General features: G+C 34.8%; 1 protein-coding gene and 1 long non-coding RNA gene across 2 annotated transcripts in view; one reads left to right on the plus strand and one right to left on the minus strand.

Moving 5' to 3' along the window:
* Positions 1-22,816, minus strand: part of LOC150101498 (uncharacterized) — a 110,679-nt gene that overhangs the window by 9,600 nt on the left and 78,263 nt on the right. The window contains exon 2 of the long non-coding RNA XR_016549018.1: positions 1,949-2,171. This is a non-coding gene — a long non-coding RNA (uncharacterized LOC150101498). The remainder of the gene's footprint in view (positions 1-1,948; positions 2,172-22,816) is intronic.
* LOC150101499 (cytochrome P450 18a1-like) overlaps positions 1-22,816 on the plus strand; it is a 31,518-nt gene that overhangs the window by 2,205 nt on the left and 6,497 nt on the right. Inside the window, exons 2-6 of the mRNA XM_090400205.1 lie at positions 39-166; positions 5,591-5,697; positions 7,200-7,495; positions 20,217-20,332; positions 21,178-21,433. Coding sequence (XP_090256331.1) covers positions 39-166; positions 5,591-5,697; positions 7,200-7,495; positions 20,217-20,332; positions 21,178-21,433 — 903 coding nt within the window. The remainder of the gene's footprint in view (positions 1-38; positions 167-5,590; positions 5,698-7,199; positions 7,496-20,216; positions 20,333-21,177; positions 21,434-22,816) is intronic.

Here is a 22,816-nt window from a genome sequence, read left to right on the forward strand (position 1 = left end):
GAGATGCGGTTATTTATTGTGTATTTCTCATCTTTTAGCGTGTATGTTGGAAACCGGTATGTTGTTATTCTGGGAGACTTCGCAAGCACAAAAGAAGCTTTAAGCAAATGGCAATTTTTGGGAAGACCAGAGCCCTCTCCTTTTCACTTCTTTCCAGGACGAAAAAGTAAGTAGAGACCTACTATTCAGATTTCTAATAAAAGTGGGATTAAATTCAATAAGAGACGTTAATGTTAATATCCGCCTTAAGATGCTTCGTTTACAATGATCCATTCATACGAAGCTTTTCAAATATGACCTGTACTAAACCATCCTCGTTCACAACGGTTTTAGAGCGAGTGCACTAGCGTGAATCAACCGATGCGAACGAAGTTTATTTACGCCGTCAATGGTCGCGATACTCCTCTATATATCTTAGTGTTTCCCTGAAAATTAAAACCCGTTTATAACTATTTTACGTTAATGTGGCAATACGACAGATGGAAATGAAAGGATATGATGCTGCTACTTCTATCCAAATGAAGGTACGAAAATATAATACATTGCATGGTAAGATTATTTTTTAAAATTTAATAATGATGATGACGTTGCTGTATCGAACAATGAAATAGACTACTAACTATTCTTGTCTCGGTCCACTGTTGTTAGAGTTGTTGCAATGATAAAGATCTATGTAAAGTGAAAAGGCCATACTACTTTATACTAAAATTTTAAGAAAATGTGAGTTGTATGAGTATTTCCAAAATGTAAGAACGTTTAACGATGTAGTTTGATCACTAAACTGGTAATCATGTGTTGCTGAAAAACTTGCTTAAATCAAGCTGTTTAAACTTTTTGGTTTCCATGAATGAATGATACTAATTGTTTCATTTATGTATGTGACCGATATAAAATGCTTAATTTGCGTCATTTATGGGTATCTCGCTGCCGACATGTGGCTACAAGTGGAAGAAAAAAAAATTGTTATGCAATGGCCATCTATTTCACTTGAAATATCAACGTGTATGCCTGTTTATAGTGTTATCAACTACCAAAGTGCAGCGGACAACCGTTTTATATACATGACATTATGTTGTCAATTATTCTTTTTCAAAAAGGAAGAAAATGTTACCTCTGAAAATACTGGAGAATGGAAATCATTATAAAATTTTCGTACACTACAGAAAACAAAAAATATATTTGAAGATAAGAAATCATGACGTCATATCTATCGCATGGCATATATCAAAAGACTACCACGTTTTAGTATTTTCTTGTTTTTGATTGATAATTATTTAAAATAACTTCCTGATATTTGCCTTCAGAATCAGCAACGAATATATTAGAATATCTATGCAAAAGAGTTTATTTCACGTCCTCTTTTAAAATAATTTTTAACAATGTTGAATATCAGAGGCACCACTCACTAGCTTATTTGTTTCTAAGTAAGAGTTTAATCGTACATTCATTTCATTACCAAAATAGCTCCATGTAATAATAACTTTTAAAATGTACTATTCGATGACAACATGTAATATGCTAATTAAAATATTTTTAACCTTTTGTAATTTATTTTCGAAATCGGTCAACGTGGTCCACAGAATTAATTTGTCTGTCAATGTTTCTTATGTGAAACTAGCTCTTATATATAAAATGTAATTTTCTTTTAATTTAATTTAATTTAAAGTGAAATACTTATAATTCGCTAATTATATTTCAGAAAATTAAATTTTAATGCAATGCTGTTTGCTTGTTATATTTATTTGTACTATCTGAACCATCTATAAATATTTGAAGATGACAAAGATTAAGAATCAAACAAGAATTTAAAAAAAATCACAATTTCAATTTTAACTGTGAAATAGAAATTAATTTGATATTTCATATATATTATTTAATAAGTTTTTTGCATTTGTATTTCATATATTGTTTGTTTATAATGTTGAAATTAACAATGTACTAAACTCACCTGTGTTTTCTAGCCAAATATTGAAATTAACTCAAAACGTTCGAAATTACCAGAAAGCATATAAGAATATAACCATCATTCTCTGAGTTGACTTGGCTTGCAGTATTTCAAAGTAAGGTACCCTGCACAGGGGCTCATGCATTTGCCTTTTATTAGTACATTCTTTAGAATGACCTAGCTCGACAGCTTTCGTACTTGTGGTTCGCTTAACAGAATGTAGAATCTGTAAGAGGGAAAACAAAACTTTATTCAACACTATAGACATTCTATATCAAAATTATAATTTCGTTCATGTATTTTAGTAACTGTTTAGAATTTGTTAACAAGACATTCATCTCGTATCGTAACGAATAGATAAATTAAATTCATTTCCATGTATTATAATAACAGGTGATGTGCATGTTAATAATTCATTTTTGAAATGTATTTCAGACGTGGAGTTTTACAAAACAGAATTGTATTGTCGAGTTTTCTCTCTCTCTCTCTCTCTCTCTCTCTCTCTCTCTCTCTCTCTCTCTCTCTCTCTCTCTCTCTCCCTATCAATCAATCAATCTATCTATCAATCTGTCTATCTCTCTATCTATCTAAAAAAATGCCAGGCCGTAAATTCCATCTCTGCTATCAGACTTCAAGATAGCAGCATCACAGAAGATCCTGGCAAAATCACCTCTGAAATCCTACAATACTACAAGGATGCATACAGTACTACAGGAACATCCCATCATGCCATTCACGAAATACTGAAAGAAACAAAAAAAATATCTGCAACAGATCGGAACCACTTAGAAAAGGAAATCACGCTAGATGAACTGAAAATCGCATGCACATCTTTGCCAAAGAACAAATCTCATTGCCTTGATGGTCTCACGTCAGAGTTTTTCCAAGTCTTCTGGAATCAACTCGGACCACTTCTCCTCTAAACACTTCAAGAAGCCTACATCAATGGCCTCCCACAATCCGTCACGACTTCAGTAGCACGATTGATACCAAAGAAGGGAGACCACACGGATATCCGGAACTGGCGTCCAATCTCCCTAATTAATACCGATTGCAAAATAATTTCCAAAGTTATAGCAAACCGAATAAAGCCAACACTGTCCGAAGTTATTGGCCAACATCAAACGTACTCTGTCCATGGAAGATCAATACATGATAATTTCCATTTAATAAGAGATCTCATCCACATCGCAAACAGCCAACATGAAGACCTAGCTCTCGTCAGCCTTGATCAGGAGTAGAGCACGAGTACCTTTATGAAGTTCTAAAGGCATTTGGCTATGGTCCTCTCATCATTGAAACAGTGCAATTGCTTTACAGAGATACACACTTCTGTTTAAAAATCAACAACAGGCTCACTCGCACTTTGTCATACTCTCGAGGGATCAAGCAAGGATGTCCCCTCTCCGGTCAATTATACACACTGGCCATAGAACCCTTCTTAAAAAGAGTACACGATACCATCATCTCCAAACGAACCAGAATAATAGACCCACATAAAAAAATTACCTTATCAGCATATGCCGATGACGTCACTGTAATAGTACGAAATGAAGAAGAAATGACAGTAACCGAAGAAGCACACAGACTATATGCACAAGCCTCAGGGGCCAAATTAAATTCTGACAAAACCACGGGCTTGTGGTCAGGCAGATGGAAGTCTAGAAATGATTCTCCGATCGAATGTACCTGGTCAAGCGAAGGACAAAGATGCTTAGGCAACACCAAAATATATAACACACTGAACTGGACACAGCTGCACAATCGTTTTAAACAGGTGCTAGGTAATGGCACAGCGTTCGTTCCATGTCTTCACTTAGAGGAAGAGTACTAATAGTTAACCAGATGGCTGCGAGTGTCTTATGGCATACCCTCAAAGTACTCACACCTCCTGAAGAATTTCTCTACCACATTCAAAAGGAAATCAAACGTTTCCTCTGGAACAAAACTCACTGGACGACATACCCTCAACTCTGCAAGCCACTCAGCAAGGGAGGTCAAGGCCTGATTTCCCTTGAAAACAAGATTAGATCCTTCAGGATAATCCTCCTCCTAAAAACACTTCAATGCAATCACACTTACGTAACCACCTTCGATTACATCACGAAATCATCAACCAGAGGACTTACACTTTATACAATCCTCCGAATGGCCAGTTCTGCATCATCTCCTCCTAAACTACCTGATTTTTACAAAGACGCTCTACAGCAATGGAAAAATACAGGACTTCATCACACACTCACAGGATCAACAGAATCAGCTGTACTTACAGAACCACTATTTGCGAACAGAAACATCACACGTCTCACAACGGGCCAGCCTTTTCTTTTCCCTACATGGAACTGGGCAGGAATAAGAGTCATAGGAGACCTCTTAACCAACACCCTAAAGTGGAAAGCATTCACAAGCCTACCAATGAAGAATCCAAAAACTGAAAAGCAATATCAACAGCTGCAAGCCTCCATTATAAAAGCCTATCCAGATATCGCTACACCTCAGGAAATCCGTATTCCTTCTAGAAACTGCTCGGGGCCAATATTTCATCTTGTACAATCTGAAGCCTCACTTCCAATTCTTCCCTCCAACTACAAGAAAATATACCACTTCCTCATGTCAGTGTCCCCATCCTCGCCCTTCTTGTACTCAGCCTTAACACTCTCATCTACAAGGCTGCATATACCACACAGTTTTCAGTGGGATCTGCCATATAAATCAAAATGTGCCAAACCAGATTCCGATATACAGTGGAGAATATGGCACAACATCTTGCCAACTCCTTCTAAGCTCTACAAATTTCAGCTAAGAGAAACGGATCTGTGTCTATTCTGTGACGTTTCAGGTACCTTGGAACACACATATCTGACCTGTCCCGCAAACAAAATGATAAATCACCTACGCCCTGAATACTGCCTCGAGCACCTGTAACTACGCGCACAGCCATGAAGACTACTGGAATTTAGTCCACACAAAAGAAAACAGACACAGAACATGCAATTTCCTCTTCATCTGCGCCAAGGCCGTCATCTACAGCTTCTACCTAAAACAGACAAGAAGTAACCAGCACCCATCCATCACTGAAACTGCACAAACTCTCATGTATATCCTCCGTCGGAAACTAAAAAGCAGGCTGATATTGGCACTTGAGCACTTCAAAGAAACAAGAACTGTCGCGAAATTCATAGAGGCGTGGAATCCGACTGGTACTCTCTTCTGGATTGACGACGACAATGTGCTTCATCTGAAAGATAACTCAGACTGAAACTGAACTGCAAATGTTTAATTCATTTGTTGCATTCTGTATTGTACACCCAAAAGGAAAATGTTTTCTTTCTCTGAAATATAGAAATATACATACTTAAAAACATATAATATATAATATGTAAATAGTCCTTGTTACCTATCGTGTAATGTTTATTTTAACAAGTTAAATAAAAAAATAAAAAAATAAAAAATATCTATCTCTCTATCTCGTTTAATTTATCAGAACTAGATTGAAAAAATCTGTGATACTGTTATTGCAATATAATGTATCAGTTCAAACTTTAATCGAATTGAATTGTTTTTATGATCATAAATTAATTTCTATATTTGAATTTTAGTTGTATTCTATCTTTAATAACTCTCACTGAGTATTTCTTTACTAAGGCATGATTTCTGTAAATGGTACCGAATGGCAACAGCAACGGAGATTTTCCCTTCATATACTCAGGGACTTAGGCTTCGGCAAAGGCGAAATGGAAGATCACATAAAGGTAAAGTATATAAGATAAATTATAACATTAATTAGATTATTATAAATAATACTGAAAACAACATCTAAAATAAATAGCTACATATAATTGGTCACTTGCCTTGTATTTTGTCTCTACTATCCATGTAGAAAGTGTTTTGTTATTATTAAATATTCCTCGTTGTCTAAGAGTATTTCAAAAAATAAAAAATAAATAAACAATAGTGTTCTAACATTTATTGTATCTCTAATTGTGGTGAATCTATAATTTATTATATTATAATATATTACTATTTATTATTTATTTATTTTTGCTTAGTGACTTAAGGCTGACGGTTTAGGTTTTTGTTTAAGTTTATGATAAGTTTTATGTTGAACTGACTTAGAATATCAAGATATGTGTTAATGCTTTAAGAGGTATCTTCAACGATATATTTATATTAAATGTCTCTTCTTATAATGAGCCAATCTATTGTAAAGTTGCTGATATCTGTTAGTTTTATTTCCACTTTTCGTGAAAGTTATGTGAGTAATCCTTTGTGATTTCCAAAATTAATATTTTTGCATATTCGAAACTGGTAAGATTTTCCCTCACTTTCTTTTCTTTCAATTTCATTTTTGTCTACGTAAGATGTTGGGATGATAGCGTTTAATGTTGCATGTAGAAGCTTTTATATAGCTTATAGCAAATTCGTTTATTGTTAATGTATGTATATTTGTTCAAATGTTATTGAACAGTGTTATAAATGTAAGCTAGTATTTATTTAGAGTTCGCATATTTTTATGTAAAATTAGGACTTTGGGATTTCTGTACTTGTTATCTGTCGACTTCTTCAAAAGATCAGTACTCTTAAAAATTTCCTTCTTCTGATTACATTCATTCAGTTTTAAGATCGTGTAGCAAAACTGAATTTTTGCAAGCATTTAATATCATGATACAAAATAGCCAGAGTGAGTAAAACTTTCTACGCTTGATTATGATGTAAACATAAGAAAACCAAATTTAAGTGAACCATAAAATAACTAAGTTAAACTCCTATCATTTGCAATAATATACATGGAAGACATACAACTAAACATTATCGGGTACAATGTTTTGTTTACGATAGTAAACTAAACATTGCTTCTCGTACATGGTATAGCATCCCATACATCGCTTTCTTTAAATAGATTTATAGCTTTTCTGTAGAGAGGCATCAAGAAATGCAAAAGATTAAATTTATTCTGATTAGTCATCTTTCGTGTTCGTTAACATTAAAAAAAATTTCTTTGATATTAATAATGATTTGTATGCTGTGTGTGCGCGTGTGTGTGTGTCAACAGAAGTCTTTGTGTATACAGAAATGTGATGTATACGAATATCAATCCGCTTTTGATGAAATAGTTCAAAAGTAATTGTTGGTTAGATAAAAACCCACAATTGTCGTATCCAGAACCATCTATTTTTTGTTATTTATAGTTTTTTATATTTATTTATCTTTTTTGAAAAAATCTATACTGACATCTAATTATTCTAACTTTTAGGAGGAAATATGGGATTTTTTAAACGTTGTTGGAAGGTACAATGGAGACCCCATCGATTTACAAGATATACTTCTTTCTAGCGTATCAAATAACATCGTAGCAATGGTATTTGGGGAAAGGTTTGAACAGGGAGATCCTCGAAGAACCAAACTAAATAATAGTCTGAATATGTTCAATGATATCTCTCCCAATTTCGACATACCTACATTTTTTCCATACTTAAGGCCTTTAATGCGGTTTCTGATGAAAAATTCCAAGTTAGTGTCTTTATTTTTAGAAATGGAAAACTTATTCAGGTGAGTAAAGAATAACTGTTTTATTAGATATATAAATACCATATTAATAATCACGTTTGGAGATTTATTATTATTGTTATTATTATTATTCATGATACCAGCACGAGCGCTATTACTACTGCTCTCGTATTTATAGTTTAAAATGCTTCGCTTGTAATTTTAATCTTAAAATGTGGCAAGGTAATACTACTCGTCGTGCTGAGTACAGTGTTGTGTAATTCATTAACATTGTCTCAATAATATCTAAACGTTCCGTGCTTAGTAAACTGTGTTCAGCCAGCAACCAGAGTATAACAAAGGACATCGAAATTTTTTATGCACACGATGCAGTTGCTCCAGAGAGACGTAAAACGGGTCACTAAATGTAACAGATAACTGAAGGATGTACCATCTCGGAAATCCTATAACTCACAGAAAATGCCTCAAGAATCTTCACTTTAATTGTGATAGCGTTTCAGAATCAAGATTGTGCAGTAAGTTTAATGCAAAGCGTGAGGAATGAAAGTGCCTTTACTGCTAGTATCCAAAGAAATCAGCCACCCTAATCAGAATATAAATTAACAACGCGGCTCATTCTGCCAGAGGTAGAATCAGAGGAGAAGATGAAGAGAAACAAAAAGGTACAAGTCTTATCATCATCATCATCGACAAGGAAACTGATATTAATTGTTGATAGGAAATAGGAATTTAGTATAACTTCCTATCAATGATTTCCTCCCAGATTAGCCTATCTGAAAACATTCCAACATTATCAGTTTTTACATTTCTGCCTTCTTACACAGTATTTACTGTATCAGTCTACCTAGTACAGTAAATGTATCAATCTACCTACATCTTTTTTTTATGACGAAGAAGATGTAGGTAGATTGATACATCTTCTTCTTTCACTGGATCTTTTACTGCCATCCTCGAAAAGAACACGTTAAGCTAATCTCTCCTCTCCTATTCTGTTTAAATGGCCATGCAAGGTCTGAAATTGCCTCTGCTAACACATTTCCAAAGGATAACAATATCAACAATATCTTTCCTAATATTCTGATTTTTTACAGTACACTGCCCTTGATACCATTTGATCAGTCCCCCTAGCACTTCTCAGGACTCTACTTACTGTACAATAGTTAAAATTGGTTTGACCACTGTCAATCAATTGTATACCCTTGTACGCAGTTAGTTTAGTGTTTTGACTAATCTCTCTTTTATTCCATATAAATTTATTCATTTGAGTTTCAACCATATCGGTTTTGGTAATTCTGCTGTTTACTTTCAAATTTAATTTGCCATCTTTATAGAAAATTGTGCTTAAATAGCTAAATGTTTTACTTAGTCACCCACTACACCCCCATTTATTACTAAGCTCGTTGTAACTCGTGAAGCTGCTTCTCAACATTTCTTCACAGTGCACATTGAAAGCCTCAGAACAAGTTTCTTTTCCTACTCCTTCATCCCTGCAATTGAAGTACTGTGGAACAGTCCTCACCCTGTTGTGTTTCCCAAGGAATTCGATTATACAGTCATTTACAGTAGGTGATCAAATTATTAGAGTCACAATGCCAGGAAGGTCTTTTGTGAGTTTACGGTAGAAATGAAACTACATTGTCAAAGTTTTTAGATCAAATTGTTTTTATTAAAATTAGACATGATACACTTAAAAAGTAAATCATGCTTATATAATTAAAGAAATACGTACAGAAAAAAATTATGAGGTCAATATTTGATAACGGCGCCTTTTGCTGTAATTACTGCTTCGATCCTTTTGGCATAATTTAATTTTATTGATTCATTCCTGTATCTCATATCGATCAATCGCTCTATTAATTGTTGTTTGTTGGTTACAATTTCCTTGGAAATTTCGCGCATCATCAGTTCCCAAATGTTTTCGATGGGTTGAGATCCGGTGAATTTCCAATAATCTTGACGTTTTTGTCATTCAAGAATTTACATCGTTTATGACAAGGAGCAGAATCATGCATGAATGCGAAATCGTTATTCGGAAACGAGTACCTTGATGTATTGATTCCGCTTCGTTGTTCAGGCACAAGTTCTTGATGGGTCGACGAGCTTCCATTGAAGACATCTTAATGTCAGCATTCTGCATCATTTTTGTCAGAACTTTTCGAGGTGCCTTCCTGTTTTCCATGCAAATATCTCTACTATTTCTTTCCTATGGGATGGACGAAAGCAGACACATTTTTCAAATCACATTTCTTTAAACTGTTAATTCGGCTGCGCCATTGCTGCGAATACCAGAATACCAGAAATAACTTTTCTGTTATTTCTGGTATTCTATATCCTAATCCCTGTCGTAACCTACCAAGCTTGAAATCTCTAATCTATATCTCTGGGGCCGCTTCTCCTTTCAGAACTCTGACAAAATTTGTTTGATATAGCTGCGTTAGCCAGAGTCCTAGTACAGAGGAATCTTTGTACAAAAAAAACCTTCCCAGAGTTCATGTATTACATAATCTTGTTGAATTATTAAGTGCCTATAAAAAATTCAACATTGCAGTCCTGGCCTAAAACTTTCTAAACTGTCTTTAATATCCCCTTGTTTACAGTTTCGAACTTTTGCGAGTGATAAAATCAGTCTCATGCTAGGACAAACACAGGCTTGTATAGAAAAAACATGTCTATTAAATATCAAATTGCATACAAATAAACTTCCACACATGAAAGGTATGTCATATCAAAATTCTAATTCACTAGCTAAGCAATAAGGAACATTCTAATTATCAAATACTCTATTTACATCTCTAGGTTAAATAAGTACACATTCATCATAAAACACTAGTTCAAAATTCTAAATAAAACTCGCTAACAAAGATCAATTCACATTCAACTGAGTGTTGCATACTCTCAGGCTTTCAGACTACTAGTCCAATGTGATTAACACGTTACTGATCACAAACGTCACTTAAAAGTTCTCTTTCTTTTCAATTAGAAATATGTTCTTCTCTCTTTACTCCAATACTGTTACATGTTACATGAATAAGGAATTTTCTGTACATTACCAGTGTCCTGAGAAAATACCGCACTTCTTTCGTCCGTCCTTTGTAGTCAGACGTCTTTCTGCTTTATCGAATCGCGTCCACGTGGAGGTTATGCTGATCGACCCAAATCGCCATTCGTTGCAGTTTGTCGTAGAAACGATCGTCGTCTACTGGATCGCTATCATCATCTCCGCCGTCCTTCATGGGGAAGTTTCCGCTGTCTCGCATTGGTGAACTCTTACCGATGGCCCTAGTTGATGTCTGCCGTCAGCTCACGTATAGCATGCCCGACTCCTTCAGCTAGCAACCGGGAAGGAGATTACTTCCGGGGCTGTTGATCGGTCAGCGCTCTGCTTATCCACACGAAAAACAGGATAGAAAAAACTGGAGTCAAAACCCGCGTGAACTTGCTTTTTATTCTTCTTTGTAGCGCCCTCTTTCCGTATCGGAGGATCTCTCATTGCATCACACTTCTGCTCCTTGAAGAGCGCTCGTTTCATCATCATCACGAATCATGGGCTCACTGCCCGTCGATGTCTGATGCCTGTTTCACTATCTTCTTCCACCTTCCTTTGTCCAGTGCACAGTGTCACAGGTTTTGTACACCCATTCCACACCAGTCTTTTATATCATCTATCCATTCTCTGTATGGTCTACCTCTTCTGTTTAAACCATCCAAAATACCAAACATAAATGTCTTTATCTTCCGGTCCTCACTTATTCTACAGATGTGTCCAAATAATTGCAGCTTCCGTTTTATAATCTTCTGCATTAGATTCTCTTTTGGTTGTATCTTCTGATAGCGCTCTTTATTAGTGATTTTCTGTACCTATCCTATTCTTAGAATCTTCCTGTAACAAGTTCTTTCAAATGCCAAAATTCTTTTTCTTGATTCCTTATTTATCTTATTTATTACCCACGTTTCAGATCCGTACAGTTTGCCGCTGAAGATGCATGTTTCCAGTACTCTTAGTTTTTTTTTGCAAACTGATCACTTTACTTTTCCAGATGTTATCCGTGACCTTCAGATTTGTTCTTCCCTTTGCAATTCTGATCTTTATTTCTTTTTTACAGTCCAAGTCATATGTCAGCTTACTTCCCAAATATGTGAATTGTTCTACATTTTCTATATCAGTTCCATCCACTTGTATATTTTGTTTCATGTGCTTCTCACCACATACCATTGTCTTTGTTTTTTCCAAGTTCATAACAAGTCCAAATCTCTTCCCTTCCTCATTTAACAGTTCCAGTGTTTTTTGTAGTTCTCTTTCGTCTTCTTCAATAATAACAATACCATCTGCAAATCTCAGATTGTTAATTCTCATTCCGTGTACAGATATTCCTTTGGAATCTTCTTTCATTTTATCCATTGCTCTTTCTAAATGTGGGATGAAAATGCTTGGTGATATTGGGTCTCCCTGTCTAGTACCTCTGCTTGTTTTAAACCATTTCCCCAAATCATCACCTATTCTAACTGCTGCAACTGCATTCTGGTATACATCTTTTAATATAGCTATTAGCTTTTATCAATTCCATAGGATTCCAGAACTGCTAATGTCACTTTCTGGTCAATACTGTCAAATGCTTTCTGAAAATCAACAAAGCAAGTATATATGTTTTTGTTTTTTCTCCTAGCTTTCTCTGCTGTTAACCTCATTGTCAAATTTTGTTGAATTGCAGTTCTATCCTTCCTAAATCCTGCTTGCTCGTCTGCGAGGTATGCTTCCAATTGTGTTCTCAATCTTTCTGTCAATATGATCATCATCACTTTACCAAAGTGACTTATCAAGGCAATTGTTCTATAATGTTTACGTTCTAGCTTATTTCCTTTCTTGTATAATGTTACTGATATTGATTTCACCCACTCCTCTGGCATTTTCCCTTCTTTGTAATATGGTATGTTATATTATAATTTCTGTAACCATACTTTCACCACCATATTTAATCATTTCTCCAGTAATGTTATCACTACCAGGACGCTTGTTTGTTTTAGCCGTCCTATTGCTTTTTCTACCTCTCCTCTTAAAATGTCCATATCATGCTCATTACCTGATGGTGATATCTACTTCAATTCTTCAGTCAGTTTCCCAACGCTATCTGAGTCTACTTTTTCTTCATATAACTCACTACAGTATCTTGTCCACCGCTGTACAATTTTTTCTTTATTAATCAATATTTTGCCTTTTTCATATTTAATTGTGGTCTGTTTTGGCTGCTACTTCTATTAATGGTTCTGATCATTTTGTATACCGCCCTTGTTTTATGCTCTCCATAGTCCTGTTCTATATTGTTGCATTGGCCTTCTAACCATTTCATCTTATCCATTCTGACTACTTTTTTCGCCTCGTTACACTTTCTTCTATATTGCTCTTCTATTTGTTCTGATTTTTATCTTCAGCATTCTTTTCTCCTGTATTAACTTCAGTGTTTCTTGCGTAATCCATTTCTTCTTGATCTTCTCTTCTTCTGGTACTGTTTCTTTAACTGCATCTTATATCGTCTTCATTACTCTTTTCACTCTTAAATTCGATTTTTTTTCTTTCTCCACACTTTTAAGTTTCTCTTCTAACACTGTTCTGTACCTTCTTCCTATTTCTGCTTCACTTATTCCTGCTGTATCTCTTCTATTCTGATGTTGGGGTTTATATTTCTTTTTTAATTTCAACTTGATGTTTGCAATCACTAAACTATGGTCCGAGTCTATATCCGCTCCTTGAAAAGTTCGACATTGCTGTACTGATGTTATCCATCTTCTTTTAATCATAATCATATCAATCATGTTTTTGGTTTTCCCATCATTTGATCGCCACGTCCATTTTCTACACTCCTTTTGTTGGAATCTTGCTACAGATCATCATCTCGTGGTCCACAGCAAATTCTAACAATTTTTCACCTCGGTCATGTCTTTCTCCGAAACCATATTTTCCCATGACTCTTTCCCAACCATCATTACCTATTCCAACTTTGGCATTCCAATCTCCTTCAATAATTAGCACATCTTGCTTTGGTATTGTTTCTATTGTCTGTCAGATCTTTGTATAATAAGTCAATATCCTCATCTGTGCTATCAGATGTGGGTGTATATATCTGGACTATTGATATGTTGAATGGCTTTGCCTGAAATCTTGCTACTATGATTCGTTCATTAACTGGTTTGTAGCCTAACAGTGCCTCTCGAGCTCTTTTGCTGAGAAGGAAGCCAACTCCTGCTTCGTGCATGGTATCATGTCCTGACCATATTACTTCGCATCCATTGATCTCTCCAGATGATGTCCATCTCATCTCTGCCAATCCCAGTATATTCCACCGATATTTCTTCATTTCCTCACGAAGTAGTTCTAATTTTCCTGACATCCAGAGAGTCCGCACATTCGTTCCACGTTCCTACTGATAACAGTTCTGTTAGTTTCAGTTTCTGTTTCTGTTTCCTTTCGGTATCCCACTTTTCGATCCAACCACGATCGCACGATTGGTATCGCGGGCCTTGTTTATTCGGGCGAAGCCCGAGCCGGCATGCTGTAGCTGTTGGTTATATAGGCATCAGGTAACATAGTGTTTTTTCTTTACGGTCAGAGCATCGACACTCATCTGAGAGACCTTCCTCCTTTATCCAGGTTTGGGACTGGCATGAGACCCCTAAGGAGCCCATGGCGGAGTTAGCGCTCGTTTCACGGAACGTTAATTCAGCTCGCTTTTCACCAACGCTTTCGCTTCGGGCGTTAGGTCGTCGTAGACAGCTAGCTAGCAACCTTTTTTGACCTTTGTTTGCACTTAGACATACATTCTTACATAGAGTATAATTTTGACATCAATAACTTTAAACAATATAATAATTCTACTTAGACATACACTTTTCTATTTTACTTCTTTCAAAGGTAATTCTAACAGGTTTTCTTTTATATTTTGCTTTCTTAAATAATACTATAAGTATTTCTAGCTCAGAATTGTGTTTGTTGTTAAATCTTGAATGGATGATTCATTTGTTGAAAGAGTCCTCATTCAAGATCTAACAAAGCCCCCCCCCCTTTTTTTTTTCTAATAATTTTCTCCCTAAGAAAATTTTCCTTTTAGTTTTTTCTCTTTTCTCTTGAAATGACTCTTCCATTTTGTCTGGGCCTGAAATCAAATCATTGCCTAGGCCAGGATGCATTCTCTGAGCCATCAGCAATTACTTGGCTTATGCAAACAGTGCAACTTTGCTCGTCGTGCCGTCTGTGAGGTCTCTTGGCCTCGTCATTATCGCGGATGTGGTTACCTTCTACTGTCAATTTGTGCCTGACACTCTGTCTCTCGCTTGTGATCTCGTTATCTTCTGATACTTTGATTTTATCATTACTTCCAGAACCAGATTTCTCCCTCTCCCTTGGTGGGCCAGTCTCGTTTGATCTTGGTTGAGAGCAAACCTAATGTTTCTCCTCTTTCTTTTTCAACTCAGCATCCTTTATGTACCGATGCTTGTTCTTCAGAGGGACGTCTCTTTTACCCTGATCTCTAGAGTTCTGCTTCATTATATAAAATTCTTTCTTCCAAGGAATCGATTCTCTTCTTTGGAATAGTCGCATGAGAAGCCATACTTTCTCAAGAAATCCTTCCCTAGAATCAACCCAATTTGAGACAATGAGTTCTTGGCCAGAACCAAGAAGATATGCCACGCATATATGCCAAGCTCAGGTAGTCCCTCTATCAGTCTTACTAATTTAGTGTATGTGTTGTTGAGGGGGATATCCCTAAAAGTCTGATGGGGTTTCTCAGTTACTTAATTCTTCCATTTGCACAGGGCCCCAGTTACTTGAGATACATCTTAGAGATTATGGAAGCTATGGAACCGGTGTCAATGAGTGCCTTGAAATCCTTTCCTCAGATTCTTTCATTTACTGCCATTCCAGGAAAATGCCTTTTGCCCTGTTGCCCTCTTTTATCAAATAGTCTAGCACAAATGTATGCCTTTGTTTCTGGTTGATACCTTGTTCTAGAGGTTCCTGGTGTAACAAAACAGTCTTGGGCAATATGCCCTAGTTTGTTGCAATTGCAGCACCTAGGAATTTCTCGGCGGTAACCTCTTTTAGCCTCTCCGTCCAAGGACAAAGTTCATTCCACACTTGGCAGACATTTCTGTCAACCTATTCATCACGGAATCCATTCTCTCCAGCATTCGTTGTTGTAATCTTTCTACCTCTCTATGAAGAATACTAGTTATTTTATATTCTTGAAAAACAGGAGATTCTTGATCCTTGGGAGGACACATCGATAATTGTCTGATTACTGAATCAAGATGCTCAATAAGCGGCTGTTGTAACTTCTCCACCTCCTTCCTGACTAGGGAGCGAACCTCGCTAAAATCACAGGCACCAACTGCAACACTACAAACTGACTCAGTTTTGTTTCCATCATTACCTCTCTGTACCTTCTGTTTCTCCTTCCTTTCCAATCCGTCCTTGACAGGATTGGGATCACTGATAGTATCTATACTCTCTGTAATGACATTGACTTGGCCCACCGTAGCTGCGGGACAAATATCCCAAAGCAGCTGTTCTCTTTCTTTTACTGCTTCATAGCAAGTCTTCAGAGTGGTTATCACTCTCAAAAATGCTATTTCGCCTCAGTTCCTGCCTTAACCCAATTCTTAAATGCTGAAAAACAGTCCAATCTAAGTGATGTTTATCTTCATTGGACACACTCAAAGTATTAAGAAGAGTAAGCATACTGTTATAGAAATTAGAGACGCTTTCCTTCTCTTTTTGTAAAATCCTTTGAAGTTACCAGAGGTTAGGCCCTACGTTTTTCGCCCTATAAAATTGGGAAATTAGGATTTCCTTAAACCTATGGTAATCCAAAGTATCTTTTAGGATTGACGAAGAGTAAAAGAAGCTTTTCGCGCTTTTCCAACTAGCTTACTGCAAAGCAGAATAAGCAGCTGGAAGTCACTCCATCGCCCAATCTTTCTAAGCTCTTCTATATACTCAAAGAAAAAACTCACATCGTCTGTGTCTTCTCCGGAGAATTGAGGAATAATCTGTTGGGGGTTTATGATCTTAAAGAATTCCGAATCAGAAGCTGAATCGTTTAACTCAGCTTCATTGTTATGTCGGCTGCGCCATTGTTTCGAGAAACAGGAACAGAAGAAACGGGGGTCAAAACCAGCATGAACTTGCTTTTTATTCTTCTTTGTAGCGCCCTCATTTTGTATCGGAGGATCTCTCATTGCGTTCTCCTATTTGCCCCTAAGTGATTACGTCACACTTCTGCTCCTTGAAGAGCGCTCTTTTTGCGGAACGCTAATTCAGCTCGCCTTCCACGAACGCTTTTGATTCGGGCGGAAGGTCATTGTAGACATACATTCTTATATCGAGTATAATTTTGACATCAATAACTTTAAACAATATAATTTTACTTACACATACAATTTTAACTTCTATTTTACTTCTTTCAAAGGTAATTCTAATAGGTTTTCCTTTATAGTTTGCTTTCTTAAATAACAGTATAAGTATTTCTAGCTTAGAATTGTGTTTCTTGTTAAATCTTGAATAGATGATTCTTTTGTTGAAAGAGTCCTCATTCAAGGTCTAACAAAACACTTCGGTGCCAGTTCAGTACCTGCATCAATGTCTTTTTATTCGGCCGAATGATGCTCGTGAAATATTAGAAATTGATGTCATCTTCCCTTGAAATGTTCAGTATTCATTAAGAGCATTATTATTTCTGAAATTTCTAGTGGAGAATGATCTTTGGTCTTTCCCATGGTAAAAATACACTCTGTCAAGAAAAGAATTTAAAAAATCATAAAATAACACATTACAACAGTTATAAATCATATACAAATCTTGAAATAAACTACTTACAATCAAAATATTACGAGAGCACTCTAGAAGTAATTAAAACTCTTGAATAACCTCAATAACCTATAAATAAACGCAACTGACTGTCAAGCGGTGGCTGAGAATCTAAACACAATTTTGCGTCCATAAGACATGTTATGAAACCAACAGTACAGTATTGTCATTTGTATATTTAAAATCAGCAAACATAATTATTTAATTAAAAATATATAAAGAACTCCGTGTAACCATGTTTTCGTTTATTATAACCGGTTGCAATGCAAAATTGTTACTATAATTTATGGAGGTGGCTCTATTAATATGATCCCACTGTAAATCAAATGTGAAAAAGTTCCTTCTTTCCCAACCCATACAAGGTACTAATATACACCGCAGGTTGATCAACCAACCTGTCGTGCAGTTGATGCTTTCAGTGTTTCTGTCTACGTAAATGATCTTTTTAATGCTGATTTTCATACCAAATGTATTACAGCAGTTACAATTTGGTCATGGAATCCAGCAGATTTATTCTGGATTTATTGAAGAGTATAAAATGATCTTCATAAAGTAATGAGCTGAGATTAACATCTCCGATTTTGATATACATTTTAATACCTTTCTTTCATAATGTGATCCACATAGATGATAAATAACAATGGTGTTAATGTACACCCTCGCCGCACACCTGACTAACATCAAACCATCTTCCTGCACCTCCTTCAATTCTAGCTGCTGATTTAGGACTCAAAATTTACAAGTCAATCTTATACTTTGAATTCTTTAAGATTGTTTTTCAAAAATTATTTGAATCTAACAGACCAGTTCATAACATATAAAAGTTTTTTTTTTTATTTAGCAAGTACGAGGACGCTTACAAAATGGAGGACGTCCTACTCATTGCTAGAGATATCAAAAATTAGTGTTAATATACTAATTAACCCTTTGCAGAATAACCACCTTCAGACTATAAACGGGATTACACATAAAAACAAAATGCAAGGCTTGCTAAGACCCGTTCCTGGTGTTCGCGTTACAAGCAAAGAACAGACAACTTCATAAAAGTCAGCAAGAGAAATATTTCTCCTTTCTAAATTTTTCAATAAGTTCATAATAAAAAAGGACTACAAGACTATAACGACGATATATATTTTTAATCCAGTATATAATATAATTGAATCTTGAGACTGATTAGGACATTAAGAGCAATTGTAATAATTTAAAAATATCGAAACTACAGTTGGTAAAAACAGCTCAGGATATCGAAGCAGTGAGCAGTCTAACAAACGAACACACTTCATAAAAATGAAAAAATAAATTAAAAAAACTTCCTTCCTTCACTAATTATAAAGAAATTTACCAACAAGAAAGTTGACATAACTTGTAACAGGGTATTAAGCAAAATATGTTACCAACTGCAATGTTTAATACACATAATGGCTACTAAATAATTATAAACGGTTATGTAGATGTACGTAAGCGTAACGTATGGAGAGTATATGCAAAATGCTCTTGGTCATTGCAGTTAGTAACATCTTTTGCTTGGGCAAAAGGGGTCTGGGCAAATATTTAAGAATGCAACTGGTCAGTAATCGTTAAAACGTTCATCACTATGAGATAAACAAAGGATCTTGGGAAGTTTGATAAACGGCTTATTGTGGGTGCACGTCTAGTTGTAGCCACGATCTTGTAAACACCAAAGCTCATTGGTTTCTGAAAAGAGGAAATATCCAATGTGTTTAGTAAGTGGAAAACCAATCCACATTCATTGTCCAAGAGGCGTAACTGTGGTCGTAAGAGAGTCAAACAGGAACGAGATCGCCGTCGTCTGAGAAGGTTTAGGAGGGAAAAACATAACTTCCTGTGTGCAGCAGTTAACGGGATCATTAAATTAAGGCTGTTCCCGACCCATATCTTCCTAATCACGAGCAAGAAATTGAAGTAGTTCGGTATAGGCAATTAAATGCCAAAACGGAAACCACTGACTTCTGCGAGGAACTGGAAACCTCGTCTACAGTGGTGTCAGGAACACCGTGATAGGACACTGGAAGACTTAAGTAATACTGTGACTCTGACGAGAGTCACAGTACGCATTGCTGTGTACGACGGTAGGAAGAGAGGTTGGCGGGATTAAGATGAAGCAATAAAACCGGCTTGCCTTGTACACACTACTCAAGGTACTGTAGGTAGAGTCATCGCATGTGCCGAGGAAGGGGACGATTCTCATCATATTGCTAAAAGGTTGAGTGTTCTGCATGTAATGTCTCAACATTATTCCCTATGAAGTCCATCTTGCAATGTTAAGTCTTATCCAGCTGGTGATGGTTGTGTCATGGATGGCAGCTATTGTCCATCGCGATAAAATTGTTCACAGCTGTTCTGCTGAACATAGTTGAAAATCAAAAAAATAATATAAAAGAAACAGTTGAAAGATGAAAATGAAAAAAAAAATCATAATCAGAGATATCATCAATGTACTACTGAGGAACAATAAAACAACCACACTAATGCACGGTTTCTTTCCTTCACAAAACAGAAAACAGAATTAATAATTTTCCTCTTGATCTTATATATTTGTGGTCTTTCGCGCATTATCAATACAATGTAGACTGTACTGTAAGTGTCGCATAAAAGAAACGCTTTTCATTTTGAGCTTGTCAAAATCAAAAACGATGTCATATGGTACACATTTTAAATATCATTTCGTGATACTTAAAAGGCATTTTCACAGCTGATAAAATAGTAGCAAAAGTAGGCGATATTAGTTAAGTCAGTATTTCTCAATTAGTATTTTATCTGTAGCTTAAAACGTATTTGTGATTGTGAAACATTTATTTCTGTTTATAAAATACTTAGTTTTGTTTTTTATGTATTTCGTTTAAGAGCATATATTTGAAAATCAAAGTTTAACATTATTTTCAGTAATGAAGTACAGCTACATCGAAAGTCTTTGGATGAGAATGATGTTCGCAGCTATATCGAAGGTTATCTTGTCGAAATGAAAAAAAGGAAAAATGACCTTGATAATTCATTTTCAGGTTAGTTCTGAATATATGGACTCACATATCTAGACCTTTTGAAAATAGGATGAAATGTTTGATTCTGAAGTACTACAAAACTGTTTCTTGTGATAGATTTAAAATATTTTATTTATAAACAAAGCAATAAAATCAAAAACAAATTACCGACTACTTATAAAGTGATTAGTGTTTTCAATTAGTGAAATGATTGTGAAGAAGTGCTTTAATTTTAATAAATTTTCTATATACTTTCACGAAACCAATATACCATAAGGATAATAGGAAATAAGGATATTTTTTTCTTACATGTCTATTGTTTATTTATTTATTTTTAGAAAATTCGGACGCTTTCCTCTACAGACAAAAAATGAATTTTTTCAGACAATATCAGGCTTCGAAACTTTCAGACCTCTCAGAAACTACTGGGACTAGATCCTGCCCAGCACCACACACACAGAAACTGGTTACCAAAAGGGTTCACAAATAGGTAGACAAAACATCAGCTCATGAGAAAGTATGAATGAGAGTCTTACTTAATAAAACAGCAAAATAATCAACTGTCTAAAAATTATAAAACTTCTAACATAAATGTTCAGCAATAGAAAAATATAGGTTTATTTTAATTCACAAAATTGCATATATATTAATATATATATATATATATATATATATATATATATATATATATATATATATATATATATATATATATATATATATATATATATATATATATATATATATATATATATATATATATATATATTAATAATATATATATATATATATATATATATATATATATATTACTTTCTTTCCTATTACTTTCTTTTTAGAAGGATATTATTTTCTTTCTATTTCAGAACTTATGCTGCTAGGAAATGTCCAAGAATTGTTTGCAGCTGGAAGTGACACCACTGCGACAACTATATTATGGTGCCTGTTAGTAATGGCAGCATATCCAGAAGTCCAACTTCGTGTTCAGGATGAAATCGATTCAGCAATAGGAAGGGAAAAGATGCCTTCTTATGAAGATCGTTCGAATTTACCTTATACTTATTCGACAATACTCGAAATTATGAGATGGAAAACTCTCATTCCCTTGAACCTTCATAGGGTGTAAGATCTAGAAACAATTTAAAATTACTTCTGATCTGTATCCTTTATCATATTTCTTTTTATCATCAGTTAAAGGAATAGATAATTAACGTAAATAACACAAGATTAAATAAAATATATTTTATAAAGAGCGATGAGAAAACTTGAAACGATTTTAAAATATTGTTGATTATTTTATAAGTAGAATTATTAATATTGTATAATATCTTTTCCGAGTTCTTAATCAAAGTTTTTTGTATTGCCATAAGATTTACATACTTCTGCTAAGGGTAATTCATTGTAACTTCGAAGATTTTATCGTTTATTTTATTTATTTATTATTTTTTTTGCATAAGCTTTATAAATGTCTTTCGTTCGAAAAACAATTTCATGGTGAAATTCGCTAAATATCGAACTTCTTTCAATTATTTCAATAAAGGAAAAGTAATAGAATATTCATCCGTCTTCTTTATACTAGTTTTTACTACTACTGGTACTACTGATATTTCCTCTCCTAATACACTGCACACATTTTTCCGAGCGACTGAAGTGTAGATTATTTAAAGATCTTCAATAAGTTTTTCCTGGTATGTGATAGGTGCTATGATTTTCAACATTCTGTTTTATGCATATAGTCAGACTGCTTAAGGAAATTATTCTAATTTCTTTTAGTTATTCTGATTTATTATTTATAGTGCACAAAAATCTCACCTATTTTGCATGAAATAATTTTGATTAAAACACTTCCTTAGTATGTAAGCTACAAAAGCCTTTTTTTTCCTGTTTCAGCTTACTGGATTTAATATATACCATGTACTACGTCAAAATTAGGAGAATTCGAACGGCTTTTAGCTGCTATTGTGGGCTAGCACTATTTTGTGTATCAACAACACAGGTCGCTGAGAGGCTACATTCTCGGTTCGTGCGTATTTGTAACATCGTAAGTAAGCTGTGTGGGAAATTTTTTCTCCAACTGAAATGGAAGAATTTAAAGAACATAGAATGTACATCAAATTATGCTTCAAATAAAAAAAAAACTGCTGTAGAACCTCAACCATTGAATCTAAATTGCTGCATGATTTCGAAGCAATATCAAGTCAATATTAATGATTGTTTTCGTTTTGTTTTATGTGCAAGGTCTTTCTTCAAAATTTTCTAAAAATATATTTGCCAAAACAGGAGATAACAGGCTACGGATAGCTAGGCCGTTGTATATATATATTTTCCTTCAAATGTGAAATAGCCGGAGTTTATGCAATGAATTAGTAGGGTAAAGATTTTCTTGGAAGTTTTATTTACATTTATTTAAATTTTATTTTATTTAAACTTTATTGGAAATATTTTTTTAAGATTTTGAACATGCGAAAGAGCTATTTCAAGTGCAATATTAAAACCAAACCTGTG

This window comes from Typopeltis vanoorti, chromosome 11, assembly GCF_054136105.1.
Source record: "Typopeltis vanoorti isolate ZY-2024b chromosome 11, IOZ_Tvanoo_1.0, whole genome shotgun sequence".
Classification (NCBI taxonomy): Eukaryota; Metazoa; Arthropoda; class Arachnida; order Uropygi; family Thelyphonidae; genus Typopeltis; species Typopeltis vanoorti.